Source organism: Pteropus alecto, unplaced genomic scaffold (assembly GCF_000325575.1).
Source record: "Pteropus alecto unplaced genomic scaffold, ASM32557v1 scaffold177, whole genome shotgun sequence".
NCBI classification, from domain to species: Eukaryota; Metazoa; Chordata; class Mammalia; order Chiroptera; family Pteropodidae; genus Pteropus; species Pteropus alecto.
The window spans coordinates 485,968-506,998 of NW_006442207.1; the positions used below are offsets into that span (position 1 = coordinate 485,968).

Below are 21,031 nucleotides of genomic sequence, written 5' to 3' on the forward strand. Positions count from 1 at the left end.
ACCTGCGGTTTTAAGGAAGGGAGGTGGGTTGGAGGACCTCTCCCCCTCCTTCGGCACCCTGCCATCCCCAGCTGCTCACATCAGCCTCCGGGAGGCGCAAGTGGCTGCCATTCAGCTCATAAACACCAACGGAACAAGCTTCTCCTCCATGCTGGGCACACAGGACACACGGAGCGAACGACTGTCGCCTGCTATCACAGTGCCACCGAAGCATCTGGAGGGTGGGCCTCGGGGCCAGGACTGAGCAGGCCTAGGAGGCCCGCCAGGTAGGACCCACCTGGCCTGGGAAACCGCTAGAGGCCAGGCCACATGGAGAAGCCATTTAGAAAAGCCACATAGTCGCGAGTGGTCTCACATTCCACGGCAGGCATAGCGCGGTTCACCCAAAGGTACGGACAGAAGACCCAAGGATAGCTGGGCCTGCAGAGTTTGGGGTCACAGGGCCATTCTATATCCAGTAAGAAGCCTTCACACACATAGAGGGGGGATGCCCCACCTCAGGGCACATGGGGGAGAAGGGTCAGGGCCCCTCAGTATGAGGAGGAGCCCCAACACACCCACCCCTGGGAGCCCTCGCCAGTCTCCTGGCCTCCTCACCACAGCCGTGTCCTGAGTGGGGCAGGAGATGGACCTCACTAGGTACGTTTGGATGTGCCAGTCCCTCAAGAGACAAGTCCCCTCTGCTGTGGGAGGTACTTGGCCATGTGGGTGCTGGAAAAAGAGGACTGGGCAGTGTCACTGAGCAGGGTGGCCCCTCGGTGAGCACAACATCCCTGGCAAGAGGACGGAGAGCCCAGATGCTCGCCCCACCCTGGGCTCCCCAAACCTGGAGCTGCTTGCAAAGGGCAGGATCCACAGGCTCCAGGAAGGGTGGAACATCACGAGTGGGGTGCTCAGTGCTGGGCCTGGCCCCCCTCCACCAGCCTCCCACAAGCTGTGCGACTTTGGGCCAGTCACGGAGCCCCGCTGCACCTCAGTCTTCCACTTTCAAAGGTCGAGTAAAATAATAGTACCTGCCTGAAGAGGTAACTGAGATCATTCTGCCTAGTATGGATCAAATACTGAATAAATGTTGGTTGCATCTTTATGTCAGTTAGCAAGGACGTCAGCCTGGAGCCTGACATGGAATCACGGAGTTAACTGGTACTGGACTCCCCTCTTGGTGGTTAGCAGACTCCCTGCTCCCCCACCAGCCCCTCCCCGAGCCCCCTCGCGGCGAGGCGGGACGGGGCCAGCTTACCTACTGTCCTCCGGAGATCCTCACACTGGCTGATGTGAGGGAACTTCAGGATTTCCTTCCACTTCTTGCTTTTCCCTTTGCGCTTTCCTCCGCCCCCTGCAGAGATGGGGGAAAGATGTCAGTGGACGCTGGCGTTGTCCAAGGCTCCAGCGCTGCGTCCCATCCCCGCGAGCCTGTCTACCAGCTTCCCCGGCTGGGAAACAGCTGGCGGGGTGTGAGGCTCGAGGTCCAGTCAGTGACACACCCAAGCATCAGGCACACACGCTCTCTCCCCTGCTGGCATCAACCTGTGTGTTCTTCCTGCAGGCTCAGGCCTGAGCTCCCTGCCCCCCGCCGGCAGCAGGCGAGCCCCTCCAGTCATCCGTGCGGGACCCTGTGCTTCCTTAGCCAATGCCACAGATGAAGAAACGGACCTCTGAGGCTGTGTAACCCTGTCCGATGACCTGTCCGACTCCACACTTGCTCTTTCCACAGCCAGGGCTGACACCCAGGTACACACGCACGCACACACCGCAGAGGCCTTCCGCTGGCCCTGCCCTGGGCCAGACTGCGCACGTTCCCCCTCCTGGAGTCTTCGCTCTAGCTCTACGAGATGGAACTATCACGATTCCCACGCGGCAGATAAGGAAACTGAGGCAGAGGGGGAGGAAAGAAGCAAGTCGTCTACGGCCTCACAGCTCACTGACGGCAGAGCCGAGACCCCAGCACGAGCAGAGCCCAGGCCCTGGGCACTCGCCCTCACCCCTCAGATCTCCCTCGGGGTGCACCGAAAGCGGGGAGATTCTCAGGGATCAAAGAGAAATTCGGAGTCAGACCTCGGAAGTGCTGCGGCACGGGTGACAGGGGCTGGAACGGGGACCTCTCTAGCTGGGACGGAGCCTGCGAGCTCCAAGGACACCACCCCAGACCTGGCGTCTCAGAGTGGTTGTATTTGACTGACACATGGGTTACCTGTTTGCCTGTTCACTGAACCAGTTGTCAGGATTTAAACGTTAGGAGATTTTGCGGACTTCTCTCCCATAACCAGGCATCCCACAGGGTGAGAATCGGCTGGGGCTGGGCAGCAGCTGCCCCCGCGGACATGCCATGTGGCCTCCATTCAGGGGGCCTGCCTGGCGTCCTGAGGCAGGGGTTAGGATGTGCACCCCGAGAGAAGGACGCAAAGCCAGTGCTCCAGTCTCAGCCACTCGTAGGAGACGAAGCCACAAAAGGCCATTAGAATCATCAAGTCCACATCCCTTCCCACACTAGTCATTCCTGCACCAGCTTGGGACAAGCACCGTTTTCGTGTGTGTGGTGAATACACACAACCTGAAATTTACCCTCTTTACCATAGTCCTGGGGCAGTCAGCACATGCACATTGCTGTGCAGCCTCCACCTCCATCTAGCTCGACATTTTTCATCATCCCAAACTGGAACCGTGTACCAACTAATGACGCCCCATCCGCTCCGCCCCCAGCACCTGGAGACCAGCACCCCACTTTCTGCCTCTGTGAATCGGACGGCTCTGAGTACCGCATGTAAGTGAAGTCAGACCGTGTGTGTCCCTCTGTGACCGACTCATCTCACTAGCATAACATCTTCAAAAGTCATCCACATTGTAGCAGGTGTCAGATTTCGTTCCATTTTCAAAAGCCGAATAAAATCCCGTTGTGTGTAGAGGTCGACCATATTTTGTTGATCTTGTCATCTGTTGATGGGCATGGGTTGTTTCTACCTTTTGGATATTATAAATACTGCTGCTATGGATGAGTCCTGCTTTCAGTTTTGGGGGGCATATACCTAGAAGCAGAATTGCTGGTTCTGTTCTTCTTTAATTTTAATAACTGAATCTACATGAGACAGATTAACAAGAGAAAATAACCAAATTTAATTAATACGTACGTCTGTGAACCCCACATACATAAGAGAGTCAAAGACCCATCAGACTGCACCCCAACTCTCTGTGATCGGAACCCAGGAATGTAACTTCTAAAAACACTCCCCAGGTGATTCTCAGGTAGCCAGCTACAGAAATACACACGTGTGTGTGTACTTTTTATAAATTAATTTATCCATTAAGAAAATTAACACAGATTAATTCATTCAAGCAATATGTGCTGAGCATCTACTAAATGCTGAGTACTATGGTAGGTTCTGGGGACACAGTGATGGGTAAGACAAATGGGGTGTCACCCTTTTGGGACTTCTCCTCTTGGGGTGCTCAATTTAGCAAGAAAGACAGACATCAGGGCTTTTTATTCAGTGATTCTCAACCACTCTCACCAGGGTGTCCCGTAAAAGGCCACAGGGACCCTGAACAGCCTCCCCACTCACAACTGGCCTCCAATTCCTCCGAAAGTCCCATGAAACACACCCAGCCCTCCCTAACTCGGACGGGTCGGGGCAAGGTTCCACGTCTTAACAACAAACAAAACCTGCCTCAGAGAGGTCACCACTCCCACGCGAACATGTGGCTTTTAAGTGTGCCATTGGGTTATTAAACCGCGCATTCGATGACTGAAATGTTGACCCTGTTTATTATTTCAGTTGGACTTGATCGTTTCTCAGTATCCTGAGGTGGCCAGGCCCACCACGGTCTTGCAGAAATTCCTCGTGTGCCCCGGCCCTGTGGCCCCAGCTGCCCCAGATGCACATCCCCGCTTGAGAGGCGTGTCAAACCTGCAAGGGGCTAGAGCCGCCACCTCCCCGCTACCCAGGGCCCAGCTAGGCCCCAGAAGCCGGGATGGCCAGCCCGTCACCAGGTCTCCCTGGCCAGGTTTGAAGCCCGTCACCGTCACCGTCTCCCCAAGTTTACTTCTCTCCCTGTCACGGCTCCCGGGGCCTTTGCATTCGCGGTTCCCTCGTTCAGAAGCATCCTCTCCCTATTTTCCTGGTTTCTCATCTGTGAAATGGGGCGAGTACCATCTTAGTGAGGGCCAACCCTATAGCGCCTAGTCTTATGCTTCAGTCTTAGCCTACGCACGGCCGCGCTGAAGGGCCTTCTCGGACGTTGGTAGCTGAAGCTGGCTCGTCCTCTGCTCCTCCACCTGGGAAGCCCCGGTCGGCTGGGCAGCGGGTGTCTCCCACACACTGGTCAGCGGCCAGAGTCACTAACGGTTAACACGGGTTCACGGCCGTGTTTAACCGCTACGGGCGAAGTCACTCCGAGATTCCCGGGCCGGCCTGCCCTTAGCACTACCGGGCCTCTGCTTAGTGCTCCCCTTGCTCCCCTCTGTCTCCCTGCTGAGAGCAGGCCGCGGTGGCGGGGACCTGGCTTTCTTTGCTCTCCGTCACTCTCTCCTGGGCCCACTGTCGGTGCCAAACAGTCTTTGCGGAACAGATTACAGTGTGCCCCTCTGACCCCTGCACGCATCATCCTCCCCTCGTGACTGTGTAAATGAATGTCCGCAAGAATAAATGACAACCCTCCTAGCCCTCTTCCCGCCCCCAGCCTTCCAGACTTGACAGTGAAGAAGGCGCTGTAGCTTTGGCCCTCATCAAGATGGTACTAGCCCCGTTTCTCAGATGAGGAACCTCAGGCTCAGGGCGAGGAATTAATGGGGCCAGTGAATGAACCACACGCCCAAACGGGAGCATGTGTCTTCTCTCACCTACACTGACTCGCAGCCATTTCCTGTTTTGAGCAGCCCTGGGCTTTATTTGCCCACTGCTCGTGATTTACCTTTCGCGTGCCGGAAACGAGTAGGCGAAGAGGACACGGTCCCTACCGTCACGGACCAGCCCGTTCCACGCATCAAAGGGCAGAGATGAACAAGGCTGCTGGGGGTGCAGCCTGCCAGGAGGGCGGAGGCAGAGGCTGGGAGCTCAGCCGCAGTGGGCAGGGTGGCTCCAGGCAGGAGGGCTCCAGCCAGAGGTGGGAAGAGCCCCAGACATCTGGCCAGGGTACTCGGCCTAAACTCTGCCCACTCAAGGCTCCAGGGAAAGGCACCAACGGACCAGGGTGGCGGGTCTCCCCTGGAGTGGGAAAGGGTCCAAGGCAAAACCTGGAGAAAGGTGGGCAACAGGGGTGTCCTGTGTCCCCAACTCAGGGCTTGGGCTCCAGTTGGCCCCCTAGGTGGGGCTGGCCTCCAGGAAGGAAACTGCTTGTTAAATCGCTTCTGCTTTCGAGGCCCCACGGTCCCCTTCAGCCGCCAGCAATGGCTTCATGCAGGTGCACCCCAAGTTGGCAGAGGGAAGTGTGGTAAGGGGGTGGCAGGGCAAGAGGAGGAAAAGTAGCCAACTATTGACATTTCTTTTGCACCCATGAATTCCCCAGGGCAGAATAAAAGGATCACTCCAAAACCAAAGCCGTGAGAAAACTCATCGTGGGGAAGAAACTGGCTTACTGTTATTCTTGCTGCTTTTACTATTTTCGAATGAGGTGTCTGGGCTTTAAAGGAGGAGGGACGAAATGGGATGACACGGGTGAGTGTGAGGGCAGTCAGGTGGGCCGCACGGTGGGGCAGGCGCCGGCTCTGTGGCAGCTGGATCCCAGTGCGGCTTGTGGGGGGCAGTGCGGTGACGAGGGGCTCTGAGCAATGAGGAGCCTCCAGCCTCCCTTCCAGAGGCCCAAGCCCAGGCTCAGTCGAGTGGAGCTGCTAGCAGAGGCCTCTCCTCCAAAGGACACTGACGAGAACACACAGACAAAATCTGCAACGGAAGTGACCTCGATGGTCTGAGGACTCACTGGGTGGGACAGAACTTTGCAAAACATTGACCCTGGGCTTCTCATAAATCTTACGACACATCTGATTTGGAAATTAAGGAAATGTGGCATTTCTTGTACTCCCGGGGTCAGGGAGCAATTAAAGACAGCATCTCATTTAATCCTCACATGAATCACATGAGGTCGGTCCTGTTATTGAAACCATTTGACAGAAGAGGAAATAGAGTCTCAGACAGGCAAGAACCTGGAAAACAGTTCAGAGGTTCCTCAAAAACTTAAAAACAGAACTGCCTTATGACCCAGCAATTGCACTTCTAGGTGTTTACCGGAAAAAAACCAAAACGCTAATTCAAAAAGATCCACGCACCCCTATGCTCACTGCAGTGCTATTCACAATGGCCAAGATACAGAAGCAACCTAAGTGCGCATCAATAGACAACCGGATAAAGAAGTTGTGGTACAATGGAATATTACTTAGCCATAAAATCTTACCATTTGCCATGGCGTGAATTGACCTACAGGGTATTATGCTGAGTGACATAAGTCAGAGAAAGACAGATACCATATGATCTCTTCTTATATGTGGACTCTAAAGAACAAAATAAACGAACAAACAAAATGAAAACAGACTCACAGACACAGAAAACAAACTGGTGATCGCCAGATGGGAGGGGGGTTGGGGGACTGGGTGAAAAAGGTGAAGGGATTAAGAAGTACAAACCGGTAGTTACAAAACAGTCACGGGGATGTGAAGCACAGCACAGGGAATATGGTCATGATATCGCACTATCTGTGCTGCCAGGTGGGTACTAGACTAATCGGGGGGATCACTTCGTAAGTTTTATAAATGTCTAATCAGCCTTCCAGATGATTCTCAACACGATGTCGCTCACCTGAGACTAATATAAAATCATACTGAACGTCAATTCTAATTGAAAAAGAAAAATTAAAAGAAAGAAAGGCAAGAACCTTGCCTCGAATCATTCAAGCAGTTTGTGTCACAACCTGAACCAGGACTCAGGGATCCTGACTCCTAATGTTCTTTTCTTCTCTGGTGACAGATGAGCCTTTGGTCAGAGAAAGGCTCCTTGGGGCGAAGCTGAGGAAGACTCTGCTTGTGTGGAAAAGACCTGCCCTCCTGCCCTTGATACAGTGGCTCCCGGTGTGGCCCTCAGCCCAGCAGCTCCCGCGTTCTCGTTTCGCTGGGTGATGTGTTATAAATGCAAGTTCTTGAGTCCCGCCCTAGGCTTCCTGCATCAGAAACTCTGGGAGGCAGCCCAGCACTCTGTGTTTTAAAGAGCCTTCCGGATGATTCCGAAGCACACTCAAGTTTGAGAAACACTGTCCTAAGTTAACTGTCCCCGGACATCGCATGGGAAACGGGACGATGGGACTAGGCTCCTTGGGAATTTCTCTCTCTCTGATTTGTTATTTCTGCCCCGCCTCTATCTAAAAAGGACCTGGAGAAACACAAAGGGTTTTGAACAAATTGACTGAAGATATTCCTCCCAGCTCCAAAATTTGGTGACCCTGGAGTCTGACACTGATAAGAACCCAGGTCTCTGTCACCTGCCTGACGTGAGCATCCAAGAGCAGCTGTGTTTGTGGGAACAGGAAAAGTGCGAAAATATGGACAGCCTGTGCCTGAGGTGTCTCTGCCTCTCGCTCCCCCATGTGCCTCTCTGCAGACGAGGCCAGGCTCACTCGCCCCTGCACAGGCTTGTCAGCCATAGCTGTATCATCAAGAATTTGACTTTGCTTCTAGTTCCTGGGAGGTAATTTCTAAATCCTTGGAATTTTCCAGGTGGTAGGAGTGTCTTTTTAATCTTGGTGGCCCTAGACACCATTCCTGAGTTTATGCTACTGAGATGACACAAGTTGGGGCTGGCCATGCCACAATGACTAACAGTGTGATCAGAAGGTTGGGACTTTGAACCAGGTCAAACCCTGGGGAGGGCAAGGGGGCGGGAGATGGAGTTTAGCCACCTGGCCAATTATTCAATCACTCGTGCCTAAGTAATGAAACCCAGTAAAAACTCTGGACGCCAGGCTCGAGTGACTTTTCCTGGATGGCGACCACATGTCGGAGTGTGGGTCGGGGACGCATCCCTTGCAGACCTCGCCCTGTGTGTATCGCTCCCTTTTGCTGGTTCTAATTCATATCCTTTTGCTTTAATAAAATTATAAATGCAGTGCTCTCCTGAATTCTGTGAGTTGTTCCAGTGAATTAAACCCGAAGGGGGTTGGGGGAACCCCTGAATCTATAGCAAGTTGGTGAGAAGTGCGTGTGGCCTGGGGACCCCCGAACTTGCGTCTGGCATCTGAAGTGAGGGTGGTCTTACAGGGAGCGCACTCCTCGCTGGCGGAGTGTGTGCTCACTCCGGGGCGATCAGCATCGGAGTTGTGTACGATGGGCCTTGGGACCCTGCAGCTCAGCTCACTGCCTGTCTGCCAGAATCCTGAGCATAAAGTTCCAAGAAGCAAATCCAATTGGCCGACTCCCCTTTTGTCTCCAGGCCACATGTCGTGGACGAGCCTAGACTCTGAAACAGTCCAGTCGGTTCTGGCTCTTATAGATGGGGAGGGCAGGGGTGAGGTGGCGGGGGTGAGGGAGCAGGGGGCCTCCCCAAGCTTGAACATTCAGATCAGAAGTCCCCGGATGGTGCCAGGGGTAACCAGAGGCAGCATGAGCGAGATCATGGAACAGTCACCCTCCCTTCCAAAAGAGTTTAGGGCACTGCTGGTTAGTTAAAGGCCCAAGGACACGGAGTGAACAGTGACACAGGTTACAGCAGCCCCAGCCCAGCAGGGTGCCTTCCTCCTGTCACCTCATGGTATGGCCTGTGACCCACAAGGGGCCACAAGGAAAGGTCAGCACGTTATGGTCACATGAGGGAACAAATTTGTTAGAAATCCAAATTACGTGGCTAAGCGGGTCTTTAGAAGCTCCAGTGGGGGAGGCGGGGGAGAACCACAAAGGTGCTCTTGGCACACTCTGACCAAGGTCTGGGAGGCTCTCGAGTACCCTAGTGACTGTACGTGGGAAGGATCTCTCTGTGTTCCCAGCCACGAGACGCTGATGACTCACCCACTCTCAGTGGCCAAAGGGAAGGCAGCGTTACAATTCTGCCTGTGACGTCTGTAGAGTTAAAGAATCTATTCAATTCTTTTCTGCCCAGGTGAGCTTTCAAGACTCAGTTTCCACAGCGCTGCCAGCAGGGCGGTGTTCCAGAACATAACACCGTGGGGGAGGCGGTGGGTGTTCTCAGAGGTCATGGGCACAGTCAAGGTCCGTTTATCTGATGAGGGAGGGTTCCCCTGTGTCTGCCGACTCTACCCCTGCCCTCCCCACCACTGATATTTCTGTCGCAGGCACCTGGGCTCTGCCACCTCTTCTCCCACCAGAGTGGCACCTCCAGCTGAAGCTAATGACAGGGTATGTGGCATCTCAGTGGTTCAGTCTCTTTTCACCCAGCCTCAAACAAGGCAAGATCCCAATTATAGGGCCTGATTGGGGGCTGCGTCACTGAGTGACTCAAGCCTTTTCAAAAGGGACATGACTCCAGCCAAGTGGACTTGAGGTGACCTCAGCCTGCAGGGGACTTTGTCCAACCCAGTGCCCTTGGCCACCACTGTGAAAGGGAGACGGGCCGCTTGGGGAGCGGGAGGAAGCACAACCCCTCTGTTCTTACTTAGTCTTCTCATCTGGGACCCGGGCAGGTCGTGCCAGCACAGGTGACAGAATCCCTTTTTTATCAAAAGAATTTTTCTTGAAGATCCTGGCAGGTAAGATAGATAATAAGGGAGCCAATCGGGTAGGTGGGGCGAGGGGGTTTCAGACACAGGGCCGGGGGCCTCGTCCTGTCTTCGTGGGTCTCACTTTCTGGAAATACTCAGCACTTGCTGGGTCTCTGCCTCAAGGCGCCATCCTCGGTGAAGTTTCCGGGACACCCTCTGAATCAAGGTGATGCCTCGATTTTCCCCCAGCACCGCCCTCGGGTCCTCGGTTACTGCGCTGCCCCAAAGTGCTGCACCCGGGAGGCCAGGATCTGGCGGCGCCATGTGGAGATGCCCACATCGCTACTCACTGAGTGTTTAGAAGAAAGTGTAACACAAGAAGTCAGCAAAGGCACCTCTGCTCCAGCATCTCCTGAGATGGGAACTGTACCATTGACACTGGGTGGCCCGAGTTCGCGCTTGCCCTGGGCAAGAAGCATCAGGTAACCACGATGTCTTCGAGTGTGTCCAGCACCTCGTTAGCTGGCCATAGGACCCCAAGGGTGGCTCAGAGAGGGAAGACGGCAGGTCTGGGGAGCACAGAGCCTCTTCCTACCCAAGGAAGCTTTCCACAGCCTGACATGGTGGGCACTGGCCCTTCTTACCACTTCAGAGACCTAGGAATGGGCCCAGAATGCTGGATTGGGCCCAGGCTCCATTTAAAGGCTGACAGTCTGGTGCTGGCACAGCCCAGGGAGCAACCTGCCCAAACTCAGTGAAGCAATGAGGAAGACGAGGAAGGGAGGCCGCGTCAAGCCACCTGGGAGCTGAACTCGGCTGCAAGTCAGGGGCTTGTCTTATTCCAGGGGACCTCACTAGGAGGTGGGCAAACACCACAGTGGGCCGATGGGAGCAGGCACTAGCACACCCCAGGCCTTGAGGCCAGCTCCACCCTGTGAGGCCGGACACGGGGAGGCAAAGACACACATTATCCTGACCCCAGAACTGACCCCAGTACATTTCGTGGTGCTGCAGCTGTCAGCTACAAAGACCTGAAACCTCCAGTATGTTCTTCAAAGGAAGTGCGGCGTTGAAGTGGTGTGTGGTGTGTGGCGTGGGGCTGCGGCACGGGGCCTGTGGGGCCTGTGGCCTGTGGGCAGGTCCTAGCACCTCTGGGCCCCACTCACAGCCACACCGCAGGCGGCTTTCCAGAACAGAAAAGCCTCAGCCACAACCAGAAGGATCCCACACCTCAATTAGGAAAACCCAAACCAACACCAGGCCTGGTAGTTGGTTGCCATGGGGACAGGGAGACACATCCCCTCCTCAGCACACTGAGACTGAGAGAAAGGAGGCCTCTGGTGTGGCTTGAAGGGGGGACGTTCCCTCCCGGGAAACCCTTGCTGCCAAAGGCAGCATTGAGACTGGGCCACCTAGACCAAAGGCTGCCACCCTTGAGTGACAGCTGTGCTGTTTACCAGGGGTTCTTATGCCCACTGCCTCGAGGCCTCCTCACCCGGAATGAGAGTGGGTATCACCGCATGCTATCTGAGCCCTGCCTCGCACTGGCTGTGTGGCCTTGCTTAGTCACGCAGTATTTTTTCCTGCAAACAAAGATGCTGCTACCCAATTTGTATTGCTGTGTTAAGGATCAGAGTCAAGTGCGCTAGTGCTGAGCACAGAGTAGGAGGCTCACAAAACATAGCCATTGTCATCAGCACCACTATCAACACTGTCAACATCACGATCTTTACCACCAACACGATCTCTACCACCACCACCGTCATCATTATCACTACCGCCACCATCCCCACCATCACCATCCCTGGCATCACCAACCACACTACCGCCTTCATCACCACCATTACCATCATCATCACATGATCACCACCGCCATCATCATCACCAACACCACCGCCATCATCACCACCATCGCCACCATCAACATCACATGATCACCACCGCCATCATCACCAACACCACCATCAACATCACATGATCACTACCACCATTATCACCACCACCACCACCGCCATCATCACCACCATCGCCACTATCAACATCACATGATCACCACCGCCATCATTACCAACACCACATGATCACCACCACCATCATCATCACCAACACCACCGCCATCATCACCACCATCGCCACTATCAACATCACATGATCACCACCGCCATTATCACCGCCACCATCACCACCACGACCAATATCACCACCATCACTACCTTCAAAATCACTATCATCGCCACCCTTACCACCACCACCATCATCATCATCACTCCATAACTGCCACCATCGTCGTGACTTTTTGTAGATGAGACCTGAGGACACAGAGCTGGCAAGGGACAGACAGCAGGTCTCAAGACAAGGTCTTCTGACTCCAAGTTCAGCTATTTCTCCACCCTACTACTACTCTTCCCCAACACACACACACACACACACACATGCGCGTGCACGTACACACACGCACACGCACGCACACACACACACATGCGCGCACACACGCACACTACTTCCTCATCAGTGTGATGGCAGCATCTCTCCCAACATTTGCCAGAGGGTAGCACAGGGAAGTCACGTAGGAGGCTGCATGATTTGGCCCCTTTACCTCTCCGACCTCACCTGCTACTACTCCCTCCTTTATTCACTCCACTCTAGCTGCACCCTCCTCCCCATCTCTCCCAAACACCCAGTCACCTTCCCACCTGAGGACCTTTGCTCTAGCTCAGGAGTTGGCAATTTTTTCTGTAAAGGGCCAAGCGAAATCTCTGGGTCACAGACAATACGCAAACAAGTGAACACAGCTATATTCTAATAAAACTTTATTATATAAGTAGGCAGCAGACTGTCGGCCCCAGGGATTTGGCCCTGGGTGGGAGCCGGGGAGCGGGGTTCCCTGTTTGCCTGAGTTTATCCGCTCAGGCTGTTCTCTCTGCCTGGAACCCTTTCCTTCTCCTTGGGAGAAGACACCCTCAGCGTCAGCACATTCGCCCCTTTAGGTGTTTGCACAAATGCTACTTTCTCCATGAAGCAACCCTAACCACTTTTTTTTTCACCTAATGAATAATTTATTGAAGTAAAGTTCAAATAACATAAAATTAACTACCTTAAAGTGAACGATTCAGTGGCATTTAGTACATTTGCAATGTGCGGCCACCACCTCTAAGACAGTTCCATCTCGTTAAAGTAACACCTGTCGGTCACCATTTTTCACGCTACAACCTGTACCCACCCACTACCCCACCTCTCCTGAGCCTTCTGCCTTTCTTTTACTTTTCGTTTCTAATTTCTATTGCCCTTCTCATCTTGTAACATTGCACGCGGCTTATGGGTGCCGTTTATTGCTCATCACCTGTCTCGGCCCCTCCGTCCATTAGAATGTAGGCTCTGGGAGCACAGAGATCTCCGTTTTCTTCCCTGCTGCCTCCCAAGCACCCGGAACAGTGCTCGGCACATAGTAAATGCTCCACAAATTGTTGGTGAGTAGATGGATAAATAGACGGAGAGGCAGGACCAAAAGGGAAAAGGTTTCCGAATGGAGTTTAAACGAACAAACAAAAAACTCATATCACACACCACAGTCTTTTCTGAGCCTTTGTTTTTCCTCTTGAAAAAGGGAGCCCAGCCACCTTCCCTGGGAGGGGCAGGGTGCACACAGCGCCCGGCTCAGGTGTGCCCCCTCCCATCTCCCTGTGTCGGTTATGCCAACTGGACCAAGAACCCCTTCTCCTAGGGCAGGGTGGGACTTCTGACTCCTCCACCAGATGGGCAGGGTTGGACTTGACTCCTCTGTCCACGAGCTGAGTGACCACAGGCCACCTCCACAACCTCTCTGAACCACAGTTACCAAATTGCTATGATAACCAAACGCCCTCTGAAAGGGTCAGACTCAGAGCACGTTCAAAGCCCTAGCCCGGCGCCTGGCACTGGGCAGGCGTTAACATGCATCGAAGCCGTCGCGCTCCCCATCCCGGCTCCCCGAGCCTTCCCTCCCTGTGGCTCCCCCCCTTTCCTCTGTCCCCCTACGTCTCTTTAGGAGTTCAGAGAACATTTCCTTCGTGAGAAAACAGACCCCCATCCTCCTCTTGCAAATACTAAGGACTTTCTTAAAAATGTCCTTTCCAAAGAAAATCATTTTTCAAATGTCTGTTTTGGGCTTACTATGCTTTGTCCACACCGGTTTTCACAGTTGAGAAAGCTTGGCCACAAAAATTAACTTTTCATTGCAAAAGTAATCCCTCCTTTCGGTACAGCCCAAATTTGGTCACTTTTGTCTCCGCTATGTTTTCTCTGGGTTAATAAGAACAGAGAGCAGGGCGGGGTGAGAGGGAGGCGAGCCGACACGGGAAAAGCCGCTGGCCGTCGTGAGCTGGCCCCCGCAGCATAACTGTGGCTATTCTGTTGGAGAAATAAACAGGACTATTTGCTCATGAGAAAATGCCCCAATTTTTCATAGGCTATTCGTAAAAATATTTGTATTTCCCTGTGAGTAATAACGACTTCTGCTGTCCCCAGAATTTTTGCATCACCTACTTAAAAGAAGCTGAACGGACTCTTTAGAAATCCTTTCCAGTTGAATCCATCCAGCAAGCTGGTATGCTCTCATGGAGATCTGGCTGTGCGTGCAGACGCGTGGGGAGGTCTGAGGTGCAGGGAGGTAAGGGGGAGCCAGGCCCTGGCTTCAGCTCCATTATCTTTGAGTCTCAAGACGCCACGGCAAGGTGGATTTATTTCACAAAGGAGGAAACAAGCTCAGAGAGGTCAAGTCACCCAGCGCCTAAGCTGGGATTTGAACCTAAGACTACCTTCCCAGAGGTCCGTGAGGCTGACATAGAGGTAGCTCGAGGGACAGATGAGAACTGGGCCCTGACAAAGTCCCCCCCAAAGTCTGAGACCATCGAAGCACAAAACTAGCACAACACAGAGGCACCTGTAGAGAAAAAAGTTTCTAGCGCAGAGGTGAAGTCTCCCAAACAGAGAGGTTCCAGAAGAGAGTTTTCGATTCTCACCTACCTTCACCCAAGGCATGTTCTTCCCCTCTCAACAAATGGCACCACCATTCACCCAGCCAAAAACCTAGGTGTCATCCTGACTCCATCCTCCCAGGACCTCTGTGGTAAACAGCCTCCACAATGGCCCCAGTGATTCTTGCCTCCTGGGACTCACAGCCTGTGTAGTCCCCGCCCACCCTGGACCTGTGTAGCCAACGGGATGCACAGAAAGGACGGAGTTTGACTCTGAAGCTGAGTCATGTAAGGCACGGTGCCTCCTGCCCTGCTCTCTCGTGGATCACTCACTCTGAAGGAAGCCAGCTGCCATGGTGTGAGGACACTCAGCAGCCCTACGCTGAGGCCCACGTGGGGAGGAGCTAAGACCTCCTGCAAACAGTCAGCACTGACTTGCCAGCCATGTTAGTGAGCCCCGTCAAAAGTGGATCTTCCAGCCTGTCAGGCCTTCTCGCGATGACAGCTCCAGCTGTCTTGACAGCAACCTCACGAGAGACCCTGAGCCAGAACCACCCAGCTAAGCCACTCCTGAATTCTGACCCACAGAAACCGTGAGATGATAAATATTTCTTATCGTTCTAAGCCGCTAAGTTTTGAGAAATCTGTTACACCGCAATAGCTGATTAACACTGTCTTCCACCTGCAACCATCCACCAGGTCCTATGGATTCTACTTCCAAATGACATACTGACTCTGCCATCTCCCTTCCCCTCCACAGCCACTGTTTTGGTTCAGGCCACCGTCACATCTCACAGGGTGACCATAGCAGCCTCCTGCCCGGCCTCCCTTTCTCCATCTGGTTCCTCTGTAACCCACTGTCCATTGCAGCCTGTGGCATTCTACAAAAGCAACGGCTCCCCATGGCTCTTGGGATAAAACCTGAGCTCTGCCATAACCCACACAGGCCCTGCAGGCTGTAGCCCACCTGCCTCCCTCCCCAGCCTCATCTGGTTCACCCACAGCAGCCACACTGGGCTGCCTTTTGTTCCTCAAATACACCAGTTCTCCTCGATTCTGAGCCTGGGTGCTGGCTGTTTCTTCTACCTAAAATGCTCTTCCCTTTGGTTTCCAGCTGAGAAGTCACTTCCTCAGGGAAGGCTTCGCAGACTACGCTGTCTAGGGGATGGTCCCCATCGCCACATCATGTTTATTCCCTGTCTAAACTGCAATGACCAACATTATTTTATTCATTTATCTTTGCAGCTTGTGTATTGTCATCCCAGCCTCTCCACCCCTTAGAAGGTTACTCCTTGAAAGCTGACACCATGACTGGACCCAGTGCCTGGCACCCAGCAGGTATGCGATGAAATGTTGTCCAATGAATGAATGAATGAATGAATCCCGTCTTAATGCAACCCCAGAAAAATCTCCTATCATTTCAGAGCTTGAAATGTCCACCAAGGAACCCATTAACTAACTTCCTGTGTGCTCCTGAAAGTCCCTTCTCCTCTCTGGGCCTCAGTTTCCCCAGAGGAGAAGCTGGGCTGATGAGCTCTCAGGTCCTATGGATCCTTGTGATGGGTCCATGAGCAATTAAGCTATATTCTTAGGAAAGTAAAAGAACCCCATTTTTTGTGCTCCTGGATGGGACCAGAGGGCCTCATCTTGGTTTCTATACAGCTGGCACTTCATTCTTAAAGATCAGCTCGAACAAGCATCTCTGTGGAAAAAAACTGCCTTCTCTCAGGCTGTTTAAATCTCTGACCCAGTAAAGCCCATGGGCTATTCTACCATGAGCACAGCTCTGCATCTGAGGATGAACCAGGGTACCTGTGTCCCCTGCAAGGCCCTGGGGAGTAGCCCACCACCTGCTACCTCAGACCTTGGCCCTGACCACGATTGTTCAGCCCGCAAAGATGTGCTGGGCAGATGGTGCAGAACACACACTAGCTGATCACTCACTGGGGATCAATGTTGGTGACTAGAGAGGTAGTATCCAGCTGTGGACTTACAGAGGCAGGGTCTATGTTGGAGTCCCAGGCCCCCCTTGACCTTTTCCCCTCTGTACCTCCACCTCCTAATAATTCCCATTACACAGCAAACAGGAACAAGGCATTTGGGCTTACAAAATCTTCCTCTAAAATGCTTCTTTAATTGTGAAATGGCCAAGGAAGGTTCTATTTGGGAGACTAGATTTCTACTCCTAGGAATTCAGAATCGAATTTCAATACAGAAATGAAAGCCGACTGCAAGGAAATGAGTGTCAGAACACGGTATGTTAGCTTCCTGTTGATGCTGTAACAAATTACCACAAATCTAATGGCTTAAAGTACCATGAATTCATTATCTTAACATCCTGGTAGTCAGAAGTCTGAAATCAGATTCACTGGGGAAGAATCAAGGTGTCAGCAGGGCTGGTTCCTTTGGAATGCTCTTGGGAATAATCGGTTCCCTGGCCTTTCCCAGCTTCTAGACATGCCGACATTCCTTGGCTAGTGATTCCTTCCCTCCGTCTTCAAAGCCAGCAGTCTGTGGTTGAGACTTCCTCAATCTGCATCACTCTGACCCCCTTTTCTATAGTCAAATCTCCCCCTGCCCTCCTCTTATGAGGACCCCTTGTGATTACGTTGGGCTCACCTGGATAATCTAGAATAGCACCCCCATCTCAAGGTCTTTAACTGAATCATATCTGAAAAGTCTCTTTACCAGGTAGGTAACATATTCCCAAGTTGTAGTGATTTGGATGTCTACATTTTGGGGAGGCCATTATTCAGCCTACCACAGTGATGATTAAGACCACATTTCCAAGGTCAGATGGACTGGGTTCAAATCCTAGCTGTGTCATTTACTAGCTGTGTGACTCTGAGCAAGTTACTCAACCTCTCTGTGCTTCAACTGACTCCTCTGTAACCTCATGGACATAGGAGTCCTGAGCTAATGCATGTAAAAGCATTCAGCACAGTGACTAAAGCTCAGTACAAGAGGGCTGTAATTATCTTCTCTCCATCAGACTCAGAACTGACCGACGTCAGAAGTGGGAGGGACCTTGGTGATCACCCAGCCCTGCCCCTCAATTAACAGCTGGGGCCATAGACACCCAGAGAGGAGAGTGAGTCACACAGGTCCCACAGCATTTTCTCACGCAATTCCCAGTACCCTCTAAGCACCACCAGGCACAGACTAGCCCCAAGGAGGGTCCAGCAAGGCAGAGGCCAAGGCCCCCCAGCGTCCTGCATGCTGCCCTGCACCTGGTAGATGCTGGAAGACACTGCAGCCAGCAAGTCACAGGCAGGGGGCGGGAAGTGCTCCCTAGCAGAACGTCGCAGGAAGCACCTGCCGGTTGCAGCCACCTCCCCCGCCAGAATCCCACGGCCGCCATTCCCATCCCACCCACCAGGCTCAGAGGCCGGAGTCGGACACTATATATCTTTCCCCGGGAGAGGTCAACAAGACTAGTGTTAGCTAGGGACATAGAGACCCATGTTCAGGGCCAAGATAAAGTGTTCTGGGCTGCAAACGTCAGCCAGGCCCCTCGCTCCTTCTCCTCTTCGGGCCTCTGTTTCCACATCAGAAAAGCAAGGTCCTGGGCCAGACGTGTGGCCCTCGGCCTGCAGTTCATGTTTTCAGGGTCCAGGAGCCACTGACCAAGTTTTGGAGAGTTCTGGCAGAGTCGTACAAGGACACAAAGCTGAAACAGATGCCCAACATGCTGGGCTGGGCACGGAAGTTCATCAGCGTGTGCAGTAGAGGCCGAACAGACCCGCTCAGAGGTGTCTGTGATTAACGAAATGGGGGAAGTGACTCACCTCACACAGATGGCCTATGTAGCAGGCAAATTCCTCCACAGAAGGGGAGAGGAATCACCACGGGTCCTTGGCAGACGATCAACGAGGCTCTGCTGCTTCCAGCCACAGAGGGCTGACTCACCCCGAAGGCTTTCCCCTCCCACAAATCTGGCCGAGGCAGGCACTGCCCCCGGGGGTTCAGTCTCCCCCATCACACTGTGCTCCCGCTGACACCCAGGATGCCTAGAAGGCCTTCCCAAAACCCAGGAAATGGCTCTTCCCATGGTCTCAGGGGCAGCTGAGGACAGACTTTCAAGCAGAGAGATGCCCCAGGTAGGGTGGGCTCCAGAGCAAAAGCCGGGCCTGCGCGCGCTTCCGCACTGGGAAAGTCATATCCTGCCTCAGGGCCTTTGCACACGCCACTGCTGCCACCAGATACACACTCCCAGCATCATTTTTAAAATGAAATATTTCACGCTTAAAGAGAATCAAAAATTTAAAAACATACATCCTTGCTGGTTTCGTGGAACTCTTTCATTCATCCACTTTCTGTTGACATCCATGCGGGTTATTATTTCCAGATTTTTACCGTCACAGACGAGGTGCTTTGAGCACTCTGACGTACACGCTCCCACTTCACCTGGCCCAGTCTTCACGTCTCAGCCAGTGACACATCATTCCCTGGACCCCTCCTCACCAATCCGAGAGCTATGTCTCCGCGTTCCTCTCCCGTCACTCTCGTCTTTGCGTAATTTGTGTCTTTATTGGGTTCCCATCCAAGAGTATAGGGACCATGCCCCTTTTGCTCACCTGTGACCAGTGACCAGTGCCTAGGACACTGCCTGGCACACAGTAGACCTCAATAAGTGTCTACAGATGAGTGAGTGAGTGAACGCGTGAGCAGAGGCACTGCCCAGAGAAGCTAGCTATTTGTGTTCCTTTCCACCCACGACTCAGAGATGACCCTGGCACATTGGAGCCCCTGGAGCTGGAAGGTCAGAGGCTCGAGGCCAGGCCCTCAGCGCCGAGCACGAAGTGAGGATCAGACCTTCATCCGGCTTCCCCGAGGGCTCCCTGCAGCCAAGGGCTCCCTGCGGCCGATGCCCGGCCCTGCTCTGCCACGCAGGTTTGGGGAACTTGCTTCCCAAGGCCACGCCCAGTTGAGAAGCAGCTGCTCTGGGAATCCAAGGACCTGGGCCAGGGGCTGCACCTCATTTGTCTCATCCCTGAGTGCCTGGAATAGACCAGTCCCCACCTGCGGGCCACACCTGACCTTGGGGACAGGCTAAGGAACCCAGCCAGGCAACGTGTCTGCACTGCTATCAGTCACTTAGGGTCTGTTTCCAACACTTCAAGAGAACCAGTTTTTCTAGATATGAAAAATTGGGGGATGGGGAGCCCAAGGTAATAATAATAACAATAACGCGTTAGCTGCTGTAACTGAGCGATGCTCCTTACAGGCCGACCTCTCAACCTTCCCCACCACTCGACGAGGAAGGTCTCGCGTGAGGAAACTGAGGAATGGTGAGTCATTCTTTCCTCGCTTTGGGAGGTGCTGGGGCCTTAACCCAGCTGGCTTAGGGACCAGCCAATGATGCAGACTGGAGACAAAGGGACAGACAGACACACACGGAGAGACCATGACATGGTAAATGATGGTATTCTAGAAAGACAATGGGTAGTCCATCCCAGCCCCTCCTGCTGTGGAGCTGCCAGGCGCTGTATCAGAAGTCTACCCTCCAGGCACCCAGCACAGAACCGGGTTCAAGTCCCGGGTGTCGACCCTTTTTAGCTATGCGGCCTGTTTTCTTCTCTGCGAGATGGGCTAATGCTCGCTGGATGGGGAAGCCATTCAGCACTACTGCATCCTGGTGGCTGTCCAAACTGCCAAGCGCAGAGGGGCACCAAACGCCATTCCTAGTCCTGGACCTGCTCTGCCCCCTTCAAGGGTCAGGACACTAAACCCTGGGGATGGAGATGGAGGCATTACTCGCCTCCCCACACACGCGGCTGAACGCCTTCTGAACAGAGGCTGCCGAAGGGCACCCATGCACGGGTCCCAGCATCACAGAGGGCACAGGACGTGACCGTGCAGGGGAGGGGAGGCCCCCAGGGACCCAGGGTGGGGCCCAGCCACAGCCGCCACAGCCACTCGGCCGGCCCCTGCTTCCTGCGCTCCCCGCCCTGGGGCTCCGTAGTCTGAGAGGAAGCCTGCCTGCCTTCTGCTCTCTGTCCTTCTGACACGCCTGCTTCCTCAGGGCACATGGCTTTTTATTTTGATTTCTCTCTCCTCCAACTCATCACAGCCTGTATTCTGAGTCCCTGGAGCTGGGCTCAGTCAGGGCCTGGCCAACTCCCCCCAGAAGCCACAGCCTGCCTGTTTGAGAGGCAGAGGGAGCTTCCCGGGCCTCCACACATGAATTAAGTTGTCTTCTCTTGCTTAATTCTGACCCCAGCCCATGAGCTTTGTTCCCCATGCCCATTTCAGAGGTGAGGACACGGAGGCTCAGCACCCTGCCTTGGGCCACGCAGGCATGGGAGAGTGCGGATTTCAGCCTGGGTCTCTCAGCCTTTCAAAGGTAAATGCCTCAGTGGAGGCCAGTGCTGTCTAAAGCAAGCCACACAGGCAACTTAAAACTGGCTGGCGGCCACATGAGAAAGGGGAAAATAAACGAGCGAAATTAA

General features: G+C 53.6%; 1 protein-coding gene across 1 annotated transcript in view; it reads right to left on the reverse strand.

Annotated features, from left to right (window-relative positions):
- The window catches only part of GRK5 (G protein-coupled receptor kinase 5), a 190,012-nt gene that overhangs the window by 99,130 nt on the left and 69,851 nt on the right, over window positions 1-21,031 (reverse strand). The window contains exon 2 of the mRNA XM_025039136.1: window positions 1,241-1,336. Within this exon, the coding sequence (XP_024894904.1) occupies window positions 1,241-1,336 (96 nt within the window). The remainder of the gene's footprint in view (window positions 1-1,240; window positions 1,337-21,031) is intronic.